The sequence below is a fragment of the Podarcis raffonei genome, chromosome 8, assembly GCF_027172205.1.
Source record: "Podarcis raffonei isolate rPodRaf1 chromosome 8, rPodRaf1.pri, whole genome shotgun sequence".
In the NCBI taxonomy this organism is placed as follows: Eukaryota; Metazoa; Chordata; class Lepidosauria; order Squamata; family Lacertidae; genus Podarcis; species Podarcis raffonei.
The window spans coordinates 65,632,233-65,654,842 of record NC_070609.1 but is presented as its reverse complement, the minus strand read 5'-3'; the positions used below and the strand labels follow the sequence as shown (position 1 = coordinate 65,654,842).

Here is a 22,610-nt window from a genome sequence, read left to right as displayed (position 1 = left end):
CACAGCTACAGCAGCTGTATGTGCCTGGGACCCTCTACCCATCCAAAGTGTGGCTGTGCCAGCTTCCTCAGTCCAATCTGGATTCAGAACCAATACATTTTTTTCCTCTTTGCCTGCAGAACTCAGATTCCCACCTCTGAGAACACAGCGGAACGGAAACCGACCCAACGCAGGAAGTCCCTGTTCTTCGCTCCTTAGCTGCATCCCTGGGAGACAGAGGGCGTAATTAGAACAACTACCATCCGCTGTTAGGCAGCTCCCAAAAGAGCCAGAAGGACCAGGACAGAAAAGGGAGGGGGAGGAATGAATCGCCATGTTTGCAGCTGCCGTGCCCCATGTGCAGAGCACCACCCAAACCCAAGCGGAATAAGCAGCATGGACTGCAAGGGATCTCTGGGTGGGATGCCCCACCACCAGCTTCACAAGGCCCCACAGATCTGTGACGGAGAAGCTCCTTCTGTGGACCATGGAGCAAGAAAACAGTCGGGGTTGGGGGGAGTGGCACTCCTTGCGCACTACGCTATTTCCCCCCTGAATCTGCCACCATTGGCAGCCAACCCTTCCTAAAACCTGACCCAGGATCCCCCTTGCAGGTACTTACACACATGGCTCCTGTGCCTGCCAGGGGGGCCTGTGCTGTGCCGGACAGCTCCAGGGGTTTGGGCAGCTCTTCTTGAAGCAGGTCCAGCTGCAGAGGGGAGCTGCTCCGGGAGTTGCTGAAGAGCCTCTGGTGGGGCGGGTCCCCCGAGGATGCAGGCTGCTCTTCCTCGGCAGCAGACACTGGGGTGGAGGGGGGCGAAGGGTGCTCCATGGGGCCTGGCGGTGCCACGGGGAGAGCGGAAGGAGGGCCCGGGGGCATCACAGGGCAGGGGTAGGAAGCAGCAGAGGGGCAGCGGAAGAGCTGCGCAGGGAAGGAAGGCGGAGGGGCGAAAAGAGGCGGCGGAAGTGGCGGAGGGTACGCTGGGAAATTCTGAAAGAGGACAGTCATGAAGCCGCCCATGTATGGAGCAGGGAATGCTGGGAGGGGCTGGATGCTGCAGGGCAGGTAAGGTGGTGTGGCTGGGGCTGCTGCAGTGGCAGAAGGCAGCAAGACAGGGCCCCCTCCCAGAGAGGCGACGGGGAAACCAGGCGTTGCTGCATAAGGATCGGCAGGGAGGGTGAAGCTCGGGGCCCCAGGGTGGGGTCCCTGGGAAGCGTCTGCCTCCCAAGCACCACTCCTGCTGTCGGGGGAGCCCAGTGGTTTCTGGCGCTTGAACTTCCCCGGCTTGGTCTTCCTTTTCCAGCCCACCGGCCTGGTCTGCTTTGGAGAGACATCGTCTGCAGAGGAAAAAGCCAAAGGCGGGGAAATTGTGAGGAGAGAGAGGGGCAGGCGGGAGGGTTCAAGGAAGGGGTTAAGCCAAGAGCGCTTTTGCCATAGACAGTAGGAGAGGCGCAGAAGCAGCACCGGTTCCCAGTTGAAGATAGAAAGCAGGCAGTCGCACTGCCCATCCTGACACCTGCCTAACCCTAAGGTCCTCTCCCCCCCCTCTCCTGCAGTCCTCCTCCAGCAGGTGCTCCCCACTCAGGAGAAGAGAGTTGGAGCCCAACAGCAACTAGAGGGCAACAGTTTGACAGCTCTGGCAAGGCGGCACCACTTTGTGGTTTTAGGTGCAGTCTTGGCAAACCCTCTTCCGCTCGGCTCTTGGGCCTGCAGAAGTCCTACCTGGGAGCCTCTTTGTGCACCCCTGAACTGCTTCTCTCAAGGCGCTGTCAGGAGACGACTGCAGGAGCCTGGCCTGGCTCTTTGGGGGCCTCGTTCTGCCCTCAGCAAAGCCTGCCTGCAAGAAGCCTCCTCTTCTTGCCGCTGAAAGACCTTCGTTCCCCCACCCTTACCCCCGACGTATTTCTTAGATATAAGGAAGGAAACTCTTACTTTCCAGCCTCCTCTGCCTCATTGCTGCTTGCTTCTTGTTCCCTTCCTCCCTTCTCAGAGACAGTCAATCCAAAAACTACCTTTCACTTTGCTCTCACAGTAAAGATGTGTCTCTGGCTGTGCCTCTGCTGCTCCCTTACGAGCGCAATCTACAATCTAGGCTACAACTGCAAAGCGGCACAGGCTGTATTCTTGGGTACAGCGGCAAGCAAGCTGGCTTCTAGCAGACTCATAGCACCCTGTTCCCTAGCCAAATAAGAGAGACCCCTCTAAGCCCCTAAGCTAAATTTTTCCCTAACACACACCATTCAAGAATATGGGGAGGGCTATTTTCCTGAACACAAAGAGGAGGAGAGCAAGAGCACTATGGGGAGCTGCCACAGCTCTGCCTCCCCCACCATTGCTGCTCACTTGGTTCCTACCTTGGTCCTGGGAAGGAGGCTGGCTGCTCCTGGCCGCTCCGTGCTGGAGGTAGGCTGGCCGGTATGAGGACAGCAAGGCCCTCTGGCGGAAGCGGTCCACATATTCCTGCTCCTTCTTCTGTGTGTGAGCCGACAAGACCTCTTTGGTCAGCCCCACTAGCCTGACTTCCTCCAGGGTGGCTCCAGCCCCAGCCCCAGCTGCGCTGGGCGTGGGGTTGGCCAGCGATGGCTCCACCTGCTCACCTTGCAGAGTGGCTTCTTCGAGTGCCGTGGCTTCTGCGAGGGGTAGGAGGACAGTCAGCCACACTTTCCCAAGGAGGCAGCCGACAACACTCGGGAACCTCCTTCTCTGCCACCCAAATATTCACCTAGATGTTGTGCAGGGCTACCGGAATGGATTATTCAGGCTGCAAAAGGGGGAGCCACATGCCACATGGAAGGCAACTCAGATACCGTTTGATTGACAGCATCTGAATCAAAGTTATCCCGCCGAGAATCTGCTGCACAGGAATGATATGGGGAAAAAGAGGAGGAGGAGGATGTGGTGGTGGTGGTGGAGGAGAAGGCGTTTGGGACTCTCGGCTGGTTGGGCACGGGGCCTCCCTCTTCTACTTAGGCCCAAATGTCTAGCCAGGCAAAGTAAGGAAGGCCAGAGGAACTCTAAGCACTGCTGTGAATAAGTGTGCTTCCTGGAAGGTCCCTACCTGAAATCAAGGTGACTGGTGCTCATTGCAATGGATGTCGCCTATAAACAGGAAGCAATTTGTCCCCCACAATCACTGAGTGAGGTTCCTACACCGCTGCCAGAGGACAGAGACAGCATCCAGCTACCATCCTCCCAATGCCTTTGAGGAGGGCATGGCTCACTTGTTTGTGCTGAGACCCCAAGACGGGAGAGCAGAACGACCAGCCCTGCCTGGAGCCTCATCCGTTCTAACCGGATGTGATTTATGCAGGCAAACACCGCTTGCTTGGGAGAGGAGGTGGGTGGGTAAGCAAAGGAGCTCGGAGGTTTGTGTGTTTTTCTCAGGAGAGGAGCAAGATCCATCTGCCAACCTACCTGACTCCGGGTGTGGGAAGTGGACCAGGGTGCTGCTGTAGCTGCACTGGCTGGTTGCGGACACCACACTCAATGCTTTGGCAGTCAGCGCCAGGTCAGTCATTGCAGCAGCGCCACCCACCACCCTCGCTGGGGCCTGCTGCTCTACATCGCCTTCCAGGTTGGGCGTCGCAGGTGGCTGGGAATCAACCAAGGGCAGCTCGGCAGCATCTAGTGGGAGAAGAATCATACAACTGTCGAGTTGGAAGGGACCCCTGAGCTTCATCTGGCTCAACCCCCTTGCAATGCAGGAATCTCAACTACAGCATCCATGACAGATGGCTATCCAAGCTCTGGTTGAAAACCTCAAAGCAAATGCTTTCAAAGATACGACACAACAGAAACACAGCCAAGACAAGCCAGTTGATCAATATAAATGTGGGGCTTTCAAATGGGAAAAAAGTATCTGTGTAGGAAGTCATTTCCACAAAGCACATGAAGTGCTGGAACATATTGGCAGAAACGGCCATTAGCACAGCTACCACCAGCACCCTCCAGCTGCACTGCCAGCAAACTGAAGCAACCCTTGAAAACCTTCCTGAGCTCCCTCTCACCTTCCAAGATTTGCTTGTCATTCTGGCTTAGGTGAGCCTGCTTGTCGTCATCGGAGGATGAAGAAGATGCATTGGTAGAGGACTCGCACTTCCTTTTCAGGGCGGGACTGTTGCAACTCTCCAGGTATCTGCAATCAGGAGTCTGGCATGAGCATCTTCCTATTCTAAGTCCATGAATATAAGCAGGGCTGTTCACCCAGCCAGTCAGAATGGGAGCGAAGGAGTAGGCAAGTTTCAAAGATCAGGATCAATCCAACCCTCTGTTTCATTGAATTTATGCAGGTATTCTCTTTGCGCCCCCCCCTTAATGGTCCTCTGACACTTTAGAAAGTAGGGAAATTCTATCAAGCACTTCTATGCTTAATACATTGGTCTGTTAGGGAGAACATAAAACACCACACTCAAACATACAAACAGAATGGTCTAATGATGCCAACAGGAGAGCAAACTTGGCGCCCCGTAAGGGCCAAGAGAGATCTAGCTGCTCAGCCCCACCCGCTGACCTCAAGGGGTTTTTCTGTGGGGGTAGCTGCTGGTGCCTAGGATGATGCTGGGAATTGCCTGAATGTAATCCTAGTTCCATACAGACACTATATAACTTCTGCCACACTACTAGAATTGAGTGTGGTTTTATTTTGATAAACATTTCTATTTACCTTGGAAGTTGAACGGAATCTGTACCGGAAGTCCGTTCAACTTCCAAAACGTTCGAAAACCAAAGCAGCCAATCAGCAGCCACGGAAGCCCTGTCGGACATTTGGCTTCCAAAAATAGTTCGCAAACTGGAACAGTCACTTCTGGGTTTGCGGCATTCAGGAGCCAAAACGTTCGAGAGCTAAGCTGTTTGAAAACCAAGGTACAACTGTATTTTTATGCCTCCCCCTGCCCCAACCTGCTTTGGGAGCCCTGAGGTTGTAGAAAGGAAAGCTAAGTAGTCCAAAACAACAGAAAAAGGGGAAATAACATGATTAACCAGAGAAAGCAGCACAACCTTATTCCGAGGGTGTCACAGACAGATCACTCTTTTCTTTTTACAATGGGGTACAGAAACTGAATTTTGCTGGCATGAGAAATGCCTAGCAGGGACTGAGGAGGAAAGTCAAGACTTCAGGAACATCGACACTTGCTGAGACGCCATGTTGTTATTACCTTATGATGCTGTCCATACAGTTAATTTGCTGATAGGACAGGACGTGGTTGGTGCTTCTCAAAACATCACAAGATTCAGCTGGTGGGTCAATGAGAGTCAAAGGGGGAGCACCCGGGTTTTGGTCTAGAAAATTGGGAGAGGGGGGAGGGGGAAAGAGAACATCCCTTACAATGGAGAGGGGCGACCACCACCACTTGGCCACTTGCCCCTGGTCTCAATGTCATTCCCATTGGCTCCAGATTATAATGTTTGTTGTCCCCAAAGATCAATCTGTCTTGGACCATTTCCCCCATCTTGGGGCAGGCACCCTCGGCGATGCATCCCTTCCTCTCCCTGGCCACTGTCACCCCCATGAACTCACCTCCTGGTTGCTCTGCCTTGGGAGTCTCCTCTTGAGGCTTACTGTGTGATTCAATGTACAGCTGCTGACCCACATTCTTGAGTCTGTTGGCATCCACAAAGATCTGCTGTAAGGACATCTGGGGCAGGGGGGACAAAGGATGAATGAAGCAAAGGTAGCAATGTTGGTCCATAAGAGAAACCTCCCAAACCCACAGCTGGTCAAGACTTTCATTCAGACCAAGCAAGCCATTGCAAAGGTGTGTGGGGATTTCAAGTTCTCTTTGGGCCTCTTCAACAGGCAAGATGTTACACAAAAGCAACAGTGGGTGGGAAGGGAACAGCGGAACACAAACAGCAGTACAAAAAAATGGCAGGATGTTGTAGCCATGGTCAGCTTGTAGACTCGCCCCATTACCGGGTATATTTAATGGCAGAGGGCCTCTGTCTCTTTGACAAAGAGCAGTTTACAAATAATTTTAAAATTAAATAGAATAGAATACCCATTGACTCAAACCCCTCTAAATCCATTTCCTTCACAAGCTTCCTTGCTGGTTAACAGGCAAGAGGCACCTCCACAACACCCCGCCCCCTGTTGCCTGCACTGCAGGCTGGTTGTGAATGACCAGAGACTCACCAGTTCTCTCTGTATTTCCTCTGCACAGTTCCCATTGGAGTCACTGGAAGACGCCACACTGATATAGTGCTCGTAAGATCCATTGCTAATAAGGCTTCCATAACCGCTAGAACCGTTGCTATAAACAGGCTGGAAATAAAGAAAAACAGAGGTCTTCCAAAGTCTGGGAAGGGTTGCAGCAATTGTTCCTGTCAGCTGCATGCCTCTGGATCACACGGAGAGGAAAATGCTGACATGCACCCTGCCCCCACCCGACAGAAGGCGTCCCAGCTTGGAGCTGCATTCCCCTCCTTACTTGCAGAAGCAGCTTATAGATCTGTCCTTGGAGCTCCCAGATCTCCTTGTCAACCCTGTTCATCCCCTTGCTTCTTGCTGCAAAGACATCTTCATTCAGAGGGCTCCTGCAAAGCATGAATGGAAGCAGAGCGTCATCTTGACACTAGATGAGGGAAGGTCTGTATCACAAGATTACAGGAGTGAGTTATTCAAGGAAAGGGATTAGCTCTGCAGCCGAGTTCTTCTGGCTCCCCAGCTGGATAATGTTAAAACAGACTGATGAAAGAGTAAACCCAGAGGGTTGTATCCAATGCAAGTCCTACTCAGAGTTGGCCCACTGTAGTGAATGAAAATGATTAACTTAGGGTAGACCTGAGTAGTACTTAGCTGGATACTCAAAGAAATCTGTTCCTGCTGGGGGGGAAAGAAAAGGAAACAACTAGCCTTATCTGCTAATGGCACACATTGAAAATGAATTTTCAGAATATCTTAGAAACAAAACGCTTTTCCAAGTAAGGAGCTCTCCTACACAAGGCCTGAATTAAATGTCTGTGGCCACCCAAGGAAGCCCAAACAGGCTAGAGCAGGGCTAAGAAATACCCTGGCAGCAAGCAGAGAGGCTCATGAGAAGACAGTATTTCAACAATGAACAATTTGCATACAAAACAAAAATTCTATGTCAATAATATCCAGCATGGCATCTTTTCTTTTGCTGCAGCGAAGGCAAATTTTAACGAAGCGTCAGGATCCAGCCCAACCCAAATCCCACGAAATGCTTTTCTGAGGAAGAAGCCTGGGGCCTTGCACCAAAGCCCAGCAGTCCTGAGGCAGCCTGAAGAGCTCCATCTCACAGATGCCTCACCTGAGCCCCCAATAGTCCCTCTGAGCCCCTCCAAAGCCCTGCCTGGATCCCTGAATCTTCACACTCTCCTTCCCCAGCCTCAGAAGTGAAGGAAGCAGACTCAGTGCGAAGCTCAGAGTTGCTGGCCTGCTTCCCTGCCAGAAGACTCCAGCACCAGGGTCTTCTTGGAAGGGTCTACAAAGAATCGAAACGCCCAGCATGTGATCAGTCAGAAGTCAGCTGACAACAAGAATCTGAGGCCCGCAGTCTCCTCTGGGCTTCCTGTCTAGCTCCAGCTTCCAGGTACTGGCCACAAGCATTTCGCTAGCCAGAATCTTCCTACGTTTGGACTTTGTGGCTTATAAAACAATGCAAGCCAGATCTGCTCTGGCCATAGCAAAGGGAAGGTGCACATGCTTTACACACAGATGATCCCAGGCTTAACACTTAGCATCTCAACAGGTCCTGGAGAGCAGAGAGCCAGAATAAACAGCAGTGCCTTAGCTTAGCACTTCTGGGAAACTGCTACTGCTGCACCATGCAAGATGCTGACTGGACCTGCTCCATTCATCTTTATTTAAAGCCCTTGTAACATGCCACATGCCTCACCATCTTTGTGTTGTATTCACATCAGCCTTACTCAGAGAAGACCCGTTTAAATGAACAGACCCAAGCTATCCACGGCCATTGATTTTAATGACTGTACTCTGAGTAGGACTAAACCCAAATTATTACACCAGTTCTACAGGCTCACACACACAGGAGCACAGTATCAATCCAATCTGAATTCTCCTTATTGGCTCTGGGTGTCAAGGAAAAGTGGCCAAACCCCAAACACGCTGGCTTCAGGAGGCTTACGTTCTGACTTTGTGCCGCCCAATGATAAAGACGACCTTCCGGCTCCACGGATTCACAAAACTGGACCAGCTGGTATCCAGGATGACGTAGTCCCCGTTCTGAGTGCAGAATCGGATGGGCGAGTGCTCGAAGGGAGGGCGGCCCGCAAACTTCAGAACTGAGTAAAAGCCAGAGACAAAGACAAGGCTGGATTGACAGCAGCCAATGGAAGCACACAAAGGCCTGTCCACACCTAGTGGAACTAGCTTAATGCAAAGTTCTATCATTCTTCTCGGCCAGAAGGAGAGAGGTTATTGGGGGGGGGGGGACCAGTGGTAGAGTGTCTGATTTGCATGTAGAACATCCCAAGTTCAATCCTCATCATCTGGCATCCAGGATAACTCAGTTGGATAGGATAGAGCATGGTACTGATAAAGCCAAGGTTGCAGGTTCAATCCCTATATGGGACAGCTGCCTATTCCTGCATTGCAGAGGGTTGGATTTATGATCCTCAGGGTCCCTTCCAACTCTGATTCTATGACTTCCAGGTAGGGTTGGGAGAGACTATTGCCTGAAATCCTGGAGAGCTGTTGCTGGTCAGTGAACACAATACAGGTGTCTCCCCACTTACACGTGTTCTATTCATGTGTGACCAGGAGATAACTAAATCAATTTAAACTGCAAAAAGGGCAAAAACAGCCCCAAAAGAGCAGGAAATTTCAAAATGGCATGAAAAGAGCAGTAAAACGGTTAGCAATCGCAGGAGCCTTTGCAACTGCAATCCCATGAGCCTTTGCTATGAGTTCTATGGCATGAATGAAGAGGTTAAGAAACAAATTGAAATAAAATCCAGAATGGGTTGAAGTTAATAAACATGCAGAACAAATGGCCCCCAAAATGGTCCCTTAGATGAGGAACTGGCTACCCCTACAGGCACTACACCATGGGAGAGGAAGCCTCCACTTCTGGGGAGAGAGCACACACACAAAGGCCTCATTGCTCCAAAACAGCATCACCCTCTTCCCTGCATGCAGCTCGTCTGACCATGGAATGGGAGCTGAGATGGGAAAAACCTGCTCCCTTCCTCTTGTGACACTGAGGACACTCCCTCCACCCACATCAGGTCCAAAGGCAGATGAGAAACTGAAACTTACCTTTACGATGAATGGCTACCATGATGGGTCGATCGTCCGGGTGAAGGTACTGCAAGATGGACGTCCCAAGCAAATCCTGGGGCAGATATCCCAACAGAGGCACCGCCCTGAAATCGAGCAATGCAGTGGCCAATTGACAAAAGCACAGTGCAAACACCAACCTTGTAAGGGAGCCTTTTGTGACATAGAAACTGGGGGGGGGGGGGCTTTTAAACATCAAGAAAATGGCACTATTAAGCACATGTTGGCTATGATCTCAGTCAATCACCCAGAAAGGCCATTCCCATCACCACCAATTCATGAATGGTTCCACACATTTTTTGGAGGGCTGCGTTTTTTCAGCTGTTCGTTGAACCTTTCATGAGTTCAGGGTATTTTCAAAAGCCTTCAGGAGACAGCTCTTTGGTTACTATTAGGATAAGACAAAGCAATACACCCATTGTGTCTGGAGCATCTGTGTCCTCCAGGTGTTGCTAGACTCTAACTCCCATTGCCACCTCGGACCCCTGGCCACGCTGCCTGCCAGGACAGTTCACAGGTGGAGTCCAACAAGCTCTGCAGGGCCACAGAGGGGCGCACCCCATGCCTGCAACAGACAACGCATCAGCCCCTAATGGCATTTCTCTCTGGCATTGCCAGCAACACACCTCATATGTATGAGCAAGATAAAAGTCATCACCTGTCATCCACCTCCAGAAAGAGACAGCCTGGGGTGTGAGTGGTGGTGAAGATCCTCTTTTCTACAGGAATTCGAGGAGCTAACAATTTAAAAGAAACACCAAGCATCAATGATAGCTCAAGATCCACTTAGAGGTTCATGTGAACCCAAACAACTTTCCTTTCTGACAGCGGACCCACAACACTCAACACTTTCAGGAACTCTCTCTCTGGGTTTCAGGAGCCTTTCCTTGTCAAAAGAGGCTGAGGGAAGAGATACTATTCCATCTAGAACCTCCCTTCGTTCACAAAATTAGATTAATGGCATTTTTATCCAGGGTTAGTGCCTTTCAGAGCAGACCCACTGCAGTTAACGGATATGACTAACTTACCGTATTTTTCGCACCATAGGACGCACTTTTTCCCTCCTAAAAAGCAAGGGAAAATGTGTGTGCGTCCTATGGAGCGAATGCAGGCTTTCGCTGAAGCCTGGAAAGTGAGAGGGGTCGGTGCGCACCGACCCCTCTCGCTCTCCAGGCTTCAGGAAGCTATCCGCTAGCCGTGGGAGACCCAGCTCTCCCACGGCTAGCGGAGCGCTGCATTAATCCCGAAGCTTGGGGCGTGCGGAGCTCAGCGCGCCCCAAGCTTCTGGGTGCCGGCAAGGTCTCCGCTAGCCGTCTAGACCTTGCCGGCACCCAGAAGCTTGGGGCGCGCTGAGCTCCGCAGCCCCAAGCTTCGGGATTAGCGCTCCGCTAGCCGTGTCTAGGCTGTGGATAGCAGCCTGCTTCCCGGAGCGTCGGGCGCCCTGAAAGCAGAGCGCCCGGCGCTTCGGGAACACATCCGCAGCCTAGGCAACCCTGCGGGAGATCCCGCAGGGATGTCTAGGCTGCGGATAGCAGCCTGCTTCCCGGAGCGTCGGGCGCCCTGAAAGCAGAGCGCCCGGCGCTTCGGGAACGCATCCGCAGCCTAGGCAACCCTGCAGGAGATCCCGCAGGGATGTCTAGGCTGCGGATAGCAGCCTGCTTCCCGGAGCGTCGGGCGCCCTGAATCAGAGCGCCCCTCGCGCCGGGCAGACATCCGCAGGGTGGGGAGCCCTGCAGGAGTTCCCCGCAAGGCTCCCCGAGCTGCGGATAGCAGCCTGCCGCCCGGCGGGCGGGGCGCCCTGAATCAGAGCGCCCCTCGCGCCGGGCAGACATCCGCAGGGTGGGGAGCCCTGCAGGAGTTCCCCGCAAGGCTCCCCAAGCTGCGGATAGCAGCCTGCCGCCCGGCGGGCGGGGCGCCCTGAAGCAGAGCGCCCCTCCCGCCGGGCAGACATCCGCAGGGTGGGGAGCCCTGCAGGAGTTCCCCGCAAGGCTCCCCAAGCTGCGGATAGCAGCCTGCCGCCCGGCGGGCGGGGCGTCCTGAAGCAGAGCGCCCCTCGCGCCGGGCAGACATCCGCAGGGTGGGGAGCCCTGCAGGAGTTCCCCGCAAGGCTCCCCAAGCTGCGGATAGCAGCCTGCCGCCCGGCGGGCGGGGCGCCCTGGATCAGAGCGCCCCTCCCGCCGGGCAGACATCAGCCAGCCCCACAAGCTCGGGGGACAGCAGGGAGGCGCAGCGCCACTATCCCGCTGTTCCTCGACCTGGTTCGGTTTCCCTGACCTGCTTTTGGGGGGGAAATAAAGGGAAATTTTTTTCCCTTTATTTCCCCCCAAAAAAACTAGGTGCGCCCTATGGTCCAGTGCGTCCAATCGTCCGAAAAATACGGTAGGTGGTATTAATTTCAGTGGGTCTACTTGGCTACAGTCCGTATTCCCTTGCATGCTGACCAGGAAGTTGGAATGTTCTGTCAAACTGGTTCACACACAAGAATTGAAAGCATCCGCCTTGTCTACATCCCTACACATCCATGAGACACACACAGACCATTTAACAGGGATGCTGGGTGCAATCCAGTCCCAAAGTTAATTCCCAGAAGAAGATGGGATGGAAACATAACAGAATCTAGCATGATACACTTGGGTTTTAGCCCAGCCAATTTTAACTGGAGTTCCCCTTTTCTTGCCTTCATAGCCAGAGTGGATTTTTTCAGCGAGAGCCAAGCAACAAGACATCGGCCCACTGGGGTCAGAGACAGAGAAGTTGATCAAATAAGGGGTCATCCGGAATGGGTAGTAGTGCTTCTCTCGGTCCTGACCTTTGCCTCCCCTGCAAACAAAACAACATAAAACAATTGATTCATCAGCTACAGGTGAAGTTTACTCCAAATGGCAAGGGATTGTCTAGGTTTCTGGCTAGAAGGAAGAGGAAGCTGCTGTCCTGTTAATTCACTCTGATGCTTGATTCCTTTGTCTCCTCTGAAGAGCAGCATTTTAGCATCAAAGTGTTATAACAGTAGGAACAGTCTATAGCAAAACGCTTCCTTTTAGTAAGAAACTGATCACTTTGTAGTCACAGATTCTACTCCGTACTACCAAGGGGGGGGGGGGGGGGGAAGAAGGACTATTTCTAGTTAGTCTCATAAAATGAAGCAGGGTGGTAATAGGAAGAAATGTCACCACTACCATCCTAAAATGCTTGGGCATCAACATGCACACAGAAAAGTTGTGATGAAAATAGCTTGTAACACCCCTCTTCTTGCCATAATCCTGCATAATACTCACCTTAGTCTACAGAAAAAGGACTTCACTTGTGCATATTCATAAAGTGAGTCTGTAAGGGCAAAAATACATAAAGAGACATTTGTTTATTAATTCTCCTCATTCTCAGCATGTTCATCTTATTACCCTCTCACCCGCAGGACCTACTTCAAAAACTAGGATGGCCTTTTTGCCCACCAAGACCAGAGAAGATGGGAGTGGAAGTATATTTCACTCTAGCAGGCTTAGTTTGGTCAGAACTGAGTATATACTTCTAGAGTTAATGCTAAATACATTCCTTCTGGTAAATGAGTCACCATAGCTGCTAGACGGCTGTGAAAATTTGTGCCTCAGACTTTTTAGACTCGTCTACCCATGTACTATCTGAAACCAAAGAGCTGCATTAGTTGCCAAATGTGAAATATATTAGCATTATTTTCAGCTCTCCTATGCCACTAAAAGCTCACGCTCAGCTCCCATTCCATGGTCAGATGAGCTGCATGCAAAGAAGACCAGCTACGTCTTTGTGCCCTTGACCTGCCCACCCTTCCACCCTCAGCCCATTTCTCCCAGGATTAGTCTCTGAACTATCAGTGCTGCGAGAGCGTGCACAAGTTTTTAATGACATTATCTGTCCCCAACCCCACAGGCCAACTATGATAGGTGAGCGAGTTAAGTACCAGATGTCCTGTCAGATGACAGACAGACAGGTTGTCATGTCCACCTGTCAATGTCCTTCCCAACCACCCAGCAGCCAGCTGGTGAGGAACAGCAGGAATCAGCTGCATTATCAAGTTCCAGGAGCAGAACTCAAGTTGGTTGCCTGGCCCAGCGCGGGTAAACTCAGTGCCCTTCAGCTGATGCTTTCTGCAGGGACTGGCTGAACAATCAAATGCCCTGTGAGGAACTTTGCTGCACAGCCAACTCAGTCACATCTCTACCTGTCCCATACAGATGTCACAGGTGACATCAGGTGTGTGGAAGCTGAAACAGCCCCGCAAAAATTGGGACACATGTCGGGTCAAATCTGGCCTGCAGATTGGAGTGTTCCCCCCTGCCCCCATTGGGTTAGGTAGTGACTATGTGCTGCAATATTGTAATAGCAACACAAGAATTACTGGTAAACCAGATAATTCTCTGTGTTTATCTGAAGCACAATATTTACAACTCATTCAAGTGTTTTGCATTTTATACAACCATGCACATAAGATGCAATTTCCCCGGGCAGAGCAAGTCACCTTTTGGGGCCTCCGTGTTCCAAAGTGGCAGGTGAGCCCGGTTGGTGTGAGTGTAGAAGACGCCCACATCCTGGGGAGCCAACAGCTCTGCAAAGCGGCAGGACTCCAAGTATTTCCTTTTGCAATTCAGGACAGAGGCGGCTTGCTCAGAGACATGCACTGTCCGCCCGGAGAGCAATGAAAAGATGGCTACAAAGGTGTCCTGGAGAAAAAGAAGCACAATCCTCAAGCACAGCCAGAACAGCAGGAGCCACTTGGCAAGCCAACAAGATCATAGAGAGACACAGGTGTTCAGTTTTCACATTACAGATCCAGTTGCCACCTGCCGCTTCTCAGCTACACGGGATGTCATTACGCCAAAGGCAAGGGCCCTTAAGGTCCAAGGGTCAAATGTGCCCTCCATGCCTCCCTCTCTCGGGACTCTCCTCAAGCCCGGCTACTCTACCAGCAGCCCCACTCCATGCCCTCCACCAAGTGCTTCTTGCCTCGAGCAATGAGTCCTGAAGTGTGAGAAGACTTCCTGCTTGCCTAGGTGGAGGATGGAGATGGAGATATGCACGTTTAAGAAATTCTCTGGTTGAAATGTAGCCAGCTGTTTTTGTGTAGCCAGCTGTACAAAGCCAAGCGACACATCTCTTGCTCTGCCTTGCTTTCAGCTTCTGGCCCCACCTACTAGGGAATGTGGCCTTGCTTCATCTAAAAGGTTCCCGCCCCCTCCTGATTCAGGATGGAGATAGATTACTGACATCAACACAGAACTCTTGCGGCCTTGTGTTTTCCCGAGGCTGAGAAACAAAAGTGTCCCAGGGACCTGCACACGGACAGATCCACCAACTCCTGCTCACTGCTTTTATCACTCATTACTACTTTTTGGGAGGTCTCTCTCATCCCTTCTTTAAGAGTGAAGCAGAGATGCAGCTTTACAGCGAAGGAAGACAACAGCCATTTTGTGGTGGTTACGTTTTATGAAGCATCTTTGAGCTGCTGCTAACTCTTTGACCAGTACACCTAAAATGAGCAAAGAGCCCCAATTAGCATTTGGGTCACTTACTGTGTTTTTGGGGGCGTGCTCAGACATGATGGCTGCCAGCTCTTCCACTCCATACACAGGGGCATCGGTCTGATGTGCTCCATGCTTACCAAAAGCCTTAGAAACTTTGTTGTCAGCTGGTGAGGAGGCAAGGGAAGCAAGAGGCAGAGGGGAGAAATCAGCAATGAGCAGGTGGCAAATTTGGGTATTTCTTACGTAACCCTGTTTGTAAAATGACCATGCCAGATTCAAGATCCCTTTCTAAGGAAGAATTCAAAGTCATGCTGTCACTGTACACCATGGGCGGCCAGTGGCCCCTTCCTGAAAGCCCAACATATTCTGTGTGCCCTCTCATAGTCCCTTGGCAGGTGCATCCTCCTGGGTTACACTGCTTGCTCATGTGAGAGAGCACAAGAGAGATGGAACCCAGGAAACTGCCATTACATGTGCCACCCTTCAGCACCCTCCAGAACACTGGACTCAACCCCCAACATCATACAGCCATGCCAATGGATGGGAGCTGGGGCACAGGCCGACACGTGCAGTGTGGGATTTCTTCAAATGCACCCACATACCTTGGATCTGCTGGACACACTTGAGAGCGTAGTTCAGGGCACAGAGGGAGCTGGCCTTGCTGCAACTCTCCACCTGCTCTGCAGGGAGATATTGTTTCATTTCCTGGATCAGCAGCTTCAGCTTTCTATTATTACTTTGGTTCCAACAAAGCAGCTCGCTGCAGATGAATACAAAAAAATGCACAAAAGCATATTTTAGAAAGAAGGGCCTTTCTTAGGTGATATCTGCTTTGGGTGGGGAGAAGCTGAAAGCCACGTTTGCTTCAGCACAAAGAAAGGTCGCTCCTTGTGCTGTAAAGGAGGATCTGGAACTCTGTCATCTAACAGGACCAGTATGTGGGCAAGGCTGGCGCATGGAACCCTATTTGTTTATGGCACTTTGCACATTCCAGGCTCTACGTTTCTTGTCACAAGCCCCATAAACACTTCAGACTGCCTGGCCCTCAGCTAAAATACCTGAGAGCACTGAAGCATGCCTTTAAAAGCCATTATGGCCCAAGATAATAGCGCCCTCTGTATGTATTCCTATGCCCCCACTTTGAACCCTGCTCCATACCCCACTTTCCAAGAGGCATGGCTAGGAGCATGGCCTTTTCTGCAATTGCCTCCAGAGCTGTAGAATGGCCTCTCTAGGAAGGCCAGGAACAATTCTTTCTTTCCCCGGGGTTTTGAATTTTAAAAAAGTATGTATTCTGGTGGCTTCTGAAGTCTCCTGTGGTTTAATTTACTTACTTGCTGTGCCTCACTATTGTGGTTTTAAATTTCTATTGCAACTCCCCCCCCCCCCCCGCAATGCCAATCATATGCACAATTGCGGGAAGTCTGCTGCTGCATGAAAGGATCTGTGGATTAAGGGATTAACCCACTTTTAGTCCAAGGCAATTGGCAGGCACCAGGCTGGCCAAGGCTGCATTAACCCAGTACTGCCTTTAGAAGGGCATTTCTGCTCTGCGTGGAGGAAATCAGCTGGCAACTCTTTCTTATTTCACTCCTGCCAAATCTGGTTAATATGATGGGGATGCCTTCATCCCAAAGCAAGCACTACATGGATCAGTGAAGGTTACCCGATATGGGGGGGTATTGTGCCCACCCAATTCTTGGATGGTGGAGATGAAGGGAGGATGGAGTCACCTGCTCCTCCCTGGAACTTTGCATCCATTCATCCCCCAAGTGTCACTCTGTGACCACAATTTACTGGTCTATACTTGAATACCTCCAAATGTGCCCCATATATATGGTGCTTGGCTCCTAAATTCAGGCCCAGCAGTTCCAGCAGCTCCTGGTTTCAACCCAGGGACATTACAAGCGCCAACTTTAGAATCAGAACGCGGCCATGCTTTTCACCAAACTGGCAAAAAGAGTTACCTGCTGCAGCTGCTGCTGCTACCACTGCCACCTACAGATCTGTCCTGCCCATCAGGATTTCTGGCCAAGCTGCCATTTGATTCAAGGCAGTGAGTGCTGGTCCCGATGGACTCATTTCCAATGGAGCTACTTTCTGTACTTCCACCACAACGTATCTGTGCGGCGGCTTCTTCGCAGGTACCATTCTGCTCAAGAGTATCACCTTCCCGGTTCTCAATTTCGGCCAAGTTGGCCGGCAACCAGTTTTCCTGCTGGTCCAAGAAGTCATCCTGGAGCAAGTCCTCATTCATAGTGAGCGGACAAAAGGCTACAGTAAGGAGGCTTCTATTGCCATGGCCTGGTCCACTGTCAAATTCAAGTTCTCCTTTCTAAGCCACCTTGAAAACCGCATGAATCTGGCATTAGCAATTGCCCCCTTTTCATTTTACTGTTGAAAACAATGTGTTCATGTGACACCTCTGGATGGGCACAGTGTCCAGAATCACTGCATCCTCTCCGTCTGAAGATGACCCAATGGCCCCAGATTTTTGTGGGGAGTTAGCTTCAGACAGCTCTCCCAATTGAGAGCTGCAGAAGCCTTTGGTTTCAATGACTCCATCTCCCCTTCGCCTTCATCCTGCAGTGGCTTCATCCTGGTAAAAGAGAAGCCAAGTGGAGGGAGAGTGAGTGAGTGAGAGAAAGACAAGCTAATTATGATGAACATCTCAGCTAAGAGAGAAGAATAGCCCATAACCAGATGAGGATGGTGCATCTTACTCCTTTTGAAATGTCTCAGTACTGAAGCCAGACTGCTGCATTTCCATAACCACATTTGGGTCCATCAGAAGACCTGATTACCACTGCAGCCATGGGAGGGGGAAGCCCAGCACCCTGACAGATAATTGTCCCCATATTTCTAGCACTCCTGGAGGCTCCTCCTGAGATATGGAACTTTGACTATGCTCACTGCACAATTACAGGAGGGAAAAGAACACCCAAAGAGAGATTTTGCTTTGGTGGATTTCAGCAAACTTGCTTTTTTCAAATATATCTTTGTGGTGAATAGCTGGCTGACCCCACACACAGAACCATCCCCTGAGTGTCACACAAGAGCAGGCAGAGCTTGGTTCTCAGTGCTTCAGTCTGCTGCTCCACCACACACTTGTAGGCGGTTCACCAATACTTGGTGAACAGAAACTGGAGTCAACCTGCTGAAAGGCTGCAGGCAACAGACTCGCTTTCTAATTAAATTGAGGGGTGTTGCCACCTTGCTAGGCAGCCTCAAGAAAAATGCATCAAAAGCCAAAGAAAAAGTAAGTGTCTTGATGATCATGTGTATCTAAGCTAGAACTCCTGAACAGCACAACTTGAAAGGTATTCTTCAATAAAGAAAAGACGAGTTTACAGTAAGGACAATAAATTCTGCTATAACTGAATGTAAAGGTACCATAAAAGGCTTTTTCAAATAGACCGTCCGAGTTAATACACCACATGCTAAAAAAATCTGGGCAAAAAACATGCAGTACAATCCTCAGCAAGTTTACTGAAAAGGGAACTTTTGAAACTGCCACAGATTCCACTGCAAGTTCTGTTCACAACAGCTCTCAGGACACTCCAGGAGACACTGCCTTGAGTCTCATGCTCCTCTCCATTATTACATAATGCTTGTTAACACCCAACCTGAAATTCTTCTTATTGACTCATGGCTTGCTTGCCAAACCCAAGGAGAGGGACATGATGCGCAAGAGTCCCAGCTTCACATTGTTAGCAGCTTTATCTGGGGACCAACCAAACAGTACTTGTGGAAGAAAGAAATAAAATTCAAACAAAACACAAAAACAGGACCATGTCATGTTTTAAATGGTTTGGTAAAAGTGCCTTTTGGCTGAGCTGCTTCCTCGGGTCACAACAATGACTGTATACGGCAGGGGCGGGGAGCCTGTTGCTGCTGGATTTCGGCTCCCACCAGCCCCAGAAGCCAGGATGGTTGAAAATAGGAGCTGCAGGCCTGAAACGTTTGGAGGGGCACAGATGACCCACCCCTGGTTGAAGAAAATGAGCTCAGGGGGATATTTCTGGACTTGAGACTCCCCCCCCCCAAGACTCAAGTGCAATTCAGAGAGTGAAAGCCTTCAAATGGAAGTGGGGGGGAGGAAGGAATCCACACCTTATTACAGGAGTATAACCAAAGCAGGAGATTCAATCTGCAAATAAGTGCGTAGGTGTGGAGATGACCCCTCCATTGTGCAAAGTTGGACCAGCAAAATGGTCTCAAAAACCCAGGTGTTGCTGGGTTACAACTCCCACCCTCCCTGACCATCAGCCACGTTGTCTGGAGCTGGAGGCGAACAATACTTGGGAGGGTCAGTCACTCCCTCGCACTGTTCTACAATGTTGTACAACACTAACCATTGGGCATTAACTTCTGCCAAGGAAGCAACACAAAAAAGTAAGGGTAGCTGTGGTGGCTGTTAAGGGAAAAACAAACCTGCAAGTCCTCCATAGGGCATGACCTTTATTTGGGCAACCAAAATATCACAAAATATTTTTGAGTGCTCCAGAACTCATCACCAAGCGAGATGGTAGATGGAGCTCCTCAGGGCTTCTCCCAGGCTGCAAGTTGGCCCACAGGGAGACACGCCAATCAGGACCAACATGCCACCTTGAATTCCTATGAATTACTTCCAGGGCATTTTTTCACTTGCTTATATAACACTAGATGAAGCAATGGAAGAGTGAAAATGATTTGCTAATTGTTAGTCTGGTACAGGACCATAAACACCAACATCTCCACTGTCCAATTCCAGCAGATTGTAATGTTTTGTCAACACCCCAAAGTCCATACTGTGCAACAAGCTTCTTATTTTCCTATAACAGGGTGGGCTTCCTCTTGGGAGGCAGGATTAATAATTTTTTCAAAGCCAGTGCAACAGAGGAAAAGCAAGCTTGAAAAGCACTCTCAGAAATGCTCGCAGGCAGTGATGTCACAAAAGACGAGCAATCAACTCTAAGCAAGAAAATAATAAATCCGAGCTGAATTGGGAGGGGGAGAGAAACACTGAACAACAGATCTTTTCTGGCAATAGTCCTGAACAAGGTAACACAACTTGCATAGAAGTTTTACACCAGATCTGCCCGCAAGGGATCTTGTGCACTCCACATCTTATTAAAAGGAGACTCTTAAATGAGGAGGGGCAGGAGGAGAGGCTTTTAAGTTTTCACCTAAACATGCCTGAAAGTCTCATCAGGGGAAGGTTAGGGGTTGAGTGGCACCTAGTAACATTGGGGGCATGAAGAGCTGAATGAGGCTAGTATGAACAGAAGTGGGGGGAAACAGGGCAGTGTGCCCCAGACGTGTGTGTGTGTGTGTGTGTGTGTGTGTGTGTGTGTGTGTGTGTGTGTCTTAAAATGGAGGAACTGGAAATAGTGTTTAACTACAAGTGCTGAAGCAAAGTTTTGTGAGGAACCTACTCATAACTACCTGCACAACTACTCATGTCCCCTGGCTAACTGAACAGAAAGCAAATGAGCCACATTCCTGAATAATCTTAAATTATGGGTGAAGTGGAATTCCATTCCCTAAATAGTCTGACATGGTAGCTAAGACCAAGCAAATTAGACCTGCAGATTTTTACTTTCTGAACTTTCTGGTGCTCTAGATTAGATGATGCAGAGACCATTGCTTAGTTTCTAAAGATGTTTTTGCAGCCAACTATTTAAACCTCTCTTCCCCCCCCCCCGAATTAATCTGAAATACATGTCTTCTTTTGACAGGTGAAGACCATACCTGTAAAGAACTGTTAAAGATGAAGGGAACAAAGAGTGTGTGTGCTCGTACGTACATACCAAAATATTTAATGGACATCCTACTCCACAGCAGGAAAAATATCTTCCTTTAAACAGCGGGCCCTATCCCAATGATCCCTATGGCTTAGTCCGATACTAATTATTATATAGGGACGCAGGTGGCGCTGTGGGTAAAAGCCTCAGCGCCTAGGGCTTGCCGATCGAAAGGTCGGCGGTTCGAATCCCCACGGCGGGGTGCGCTCCCGTCGTTCGGTCCCACCGCCTGCCAACCTAGCAGTTCGAAAGCACTCCTGGGTGCAAGTAGATAAATAGGGACCGCTTACTAGCGGGAAGGTAAACGGTGTTTCCGTGTGCTGCGCTGGCTCGCCAGATGCAGCTTGTCACGCTGGCCACGTGACCCGGAAGTGTGCCCCCGGCCTCTTGAGTGAGATGGGCACACAACCCCAGAGTCTGGCAAGACTGGCCCGTACGGGCAGGGGTACCTTTACCTTAATTATTATATAGTATATTTATTTATTTATTTATACTCCACTTTTTCCCCCTGACAGGGACTCAAAGTGGCTTATGGATAAAAATAAGAGCACAGTAAAACAACAACAAAAAACTGGAAAACAACTAATCATTGATAGAAATCAAACTATATATACACAAGGTATCACGCCCTCCCCATCCTTGTGTCACCCTATTCTCAATAGCCACCACTACAGTACGATTTGGTGGAGGAACATATACAATGCTGCGAATCGTGGAGAGGCAAAAGGAAACACAGAAAAATGCTTATTATCATTCCTGGGAAGTGGGTTGGGGGGAGAGAAAGAGGTGGAGACCTGGGAGGAGTTCTATACTTTCGATTGCAATGTTTAAACAATGGGCGCATCTTTTCACCACCACGTAAGGCACCGTGAGGTTGCTGTGCTGGTCTCTCCCAGCCCTTTTCCCCGCCCCGTCCCCCTTGAGGTTTGGAGGCTTTTAACGCAACCGAGCAGCAGAAAACGACTCCAGGCGAAGTTTCACCCCGTCCTAGAGAAAGCAAAGCAGCCCCCACCCCCCCCAAAAAACCCCACAGAAAAAAAACCACAGAAGCCAAACAGATTTCTCCTGCTCCCTATCCTGGAGGGTCGGGGCTCTGGGAGTAAACGCAATCTTCAGACACACGATTGGGCAGAGAGAGAGAGAGCAAAAGCCAGGCAAGGAGAGAGACCTCAAGACAAAAGGGGTCACGGCCACAGGGAGCTTCAACCGGAGCGGAGAAATATTTGACTGCGATCCTTACGGCAAACCCCGCCCTTTTATCTGTCCTAGAGTTGGAAGGGACCCCAGGGTCATCTGGTCCAACCCCCTACAATGCAAGCGGGGCTCGAACCCTTGACCCTGATATTAATAGACCCTCACTGCTCTACCGACTGAGCTGAATTGAAGTGCGTGTCTTTTAGGTGATTCCTCCTCAAAACAAACACCAACTGGCAACTCTTTACCTTTACTCCTCCCCGCTCCCCCACAAAAACGACCGCGTCCAGCCAAGTTGCTAGTCTTCAGGACGCACGTGGTGGCGGGGGGCAACCCGGCTCTGGGCGCCCCACTTCTCCCATTCACTCACCCGCCATCAGCACCGACCTTCGCCTCCGCTCGCTCTTTCCCCTCACACTTTACACACATCCGCGCAACGTGACAGGAGCCCCGCCCCCAAGGCCCGTAGGCGGGCGCGCCATCCAAATCAGCGTCCTGATTGGACAGGCGCGCGGAGGGGCGGGGCCGAAAGGGCGGGGTCTTAAAGAGGGCCGGAGTTGCTATTGGTAGCGAGAGGGAGGAGCCCGCGGGAAGTCGCGCTTCCATGCCGCGTGCCTGAGGAGGGTGTCACGCCCACCGCCGCCCGCTCTTGGAACGAGGGGAGCCGAAAAGGGAGGTCTACGTGTGGTGTGCACACGCGCACTCACTGCTCTCCCGCGCGCATGCTCGAGAGCGAACGGTGGTTAAGCGGGTGGGAGGGAGGCGGGCGCCCTTTGCTGCGCATGCTCAGCAACTGCCGCTTAGCCGTAAACATGTTTGCGAGGCGCGCCCAGCTGCTTCGCGCAATCTTCCTCGCAAGTGTGTCCTCTCAGGACGGAAGCGGCTGTTCCTAGAGA

The 22,610-nt window shown here is 50.8% G+C and overlaps 1 protein-coding gene across 5 annotated transcripts in view; it reads right to left on the bottom strand.

Moving 5' to 3' along the window:
• PER3 (period circadian regulator 3) overlaps nt 1-22,182 on the bottom strand; it is a 28,182-nt gene extending 6,000 nt beyond the window's left edge. For 2 of the 5 annotated variants that reach the window (XM_053400471.1, XM_053400475.1), the window contains exons 1-18: nt 22,085-22,182; nt 16,702-17,333; nt 15,337-15,494; nt 14,783-14,898; nt 13,732-13,933; nt 12,518-12,566; nt 11,920-12,062; nt 9,901-9,979; nt 9,222-9,328; nt 8,089-8,245; nt 6,409-6,514; nt 6,114-6,242; nt 5,499-5,616; nt 5,137-5,260; nt 3,988-4,115; nt 3,395-3,604; nt 2,335-2,610; nt 602-1,317 (exon numbers count right to left, since the gene is read on the bottom strand). In XM_053400471.1, coding sequence (XP_053256446.1) covers nt 602-1,317; nt 2,335-2,610; nt 3,395-3,604; nt 3,988-4,115; nt 5,137-5,260; nt 5,499-5,616; nt 6,114-6,242; nt 6,409-6,514; nt 8,089-8,245; nt 9,222-9,328; nt 9,901-9,979; nt 11,920-12,062; nt 12,518-12,566; nt 13,732-13,933; nt 14,783-14,898; nt 15,337-15,494; nt 16,702-16,991 — 3,108 coding nt within the window. In that variant the 5' untranslated portion in view covers nt 16,992-17,333; nt 22,085-22,182. The other 3 variants (XR_008331878.1, XM_053400472.1, XM_053400473.1) reach the window with 3 other exon arrangements.
• Between the last annotated feature and the right edge of the window lie 428 nt (nt 22,183-22,610).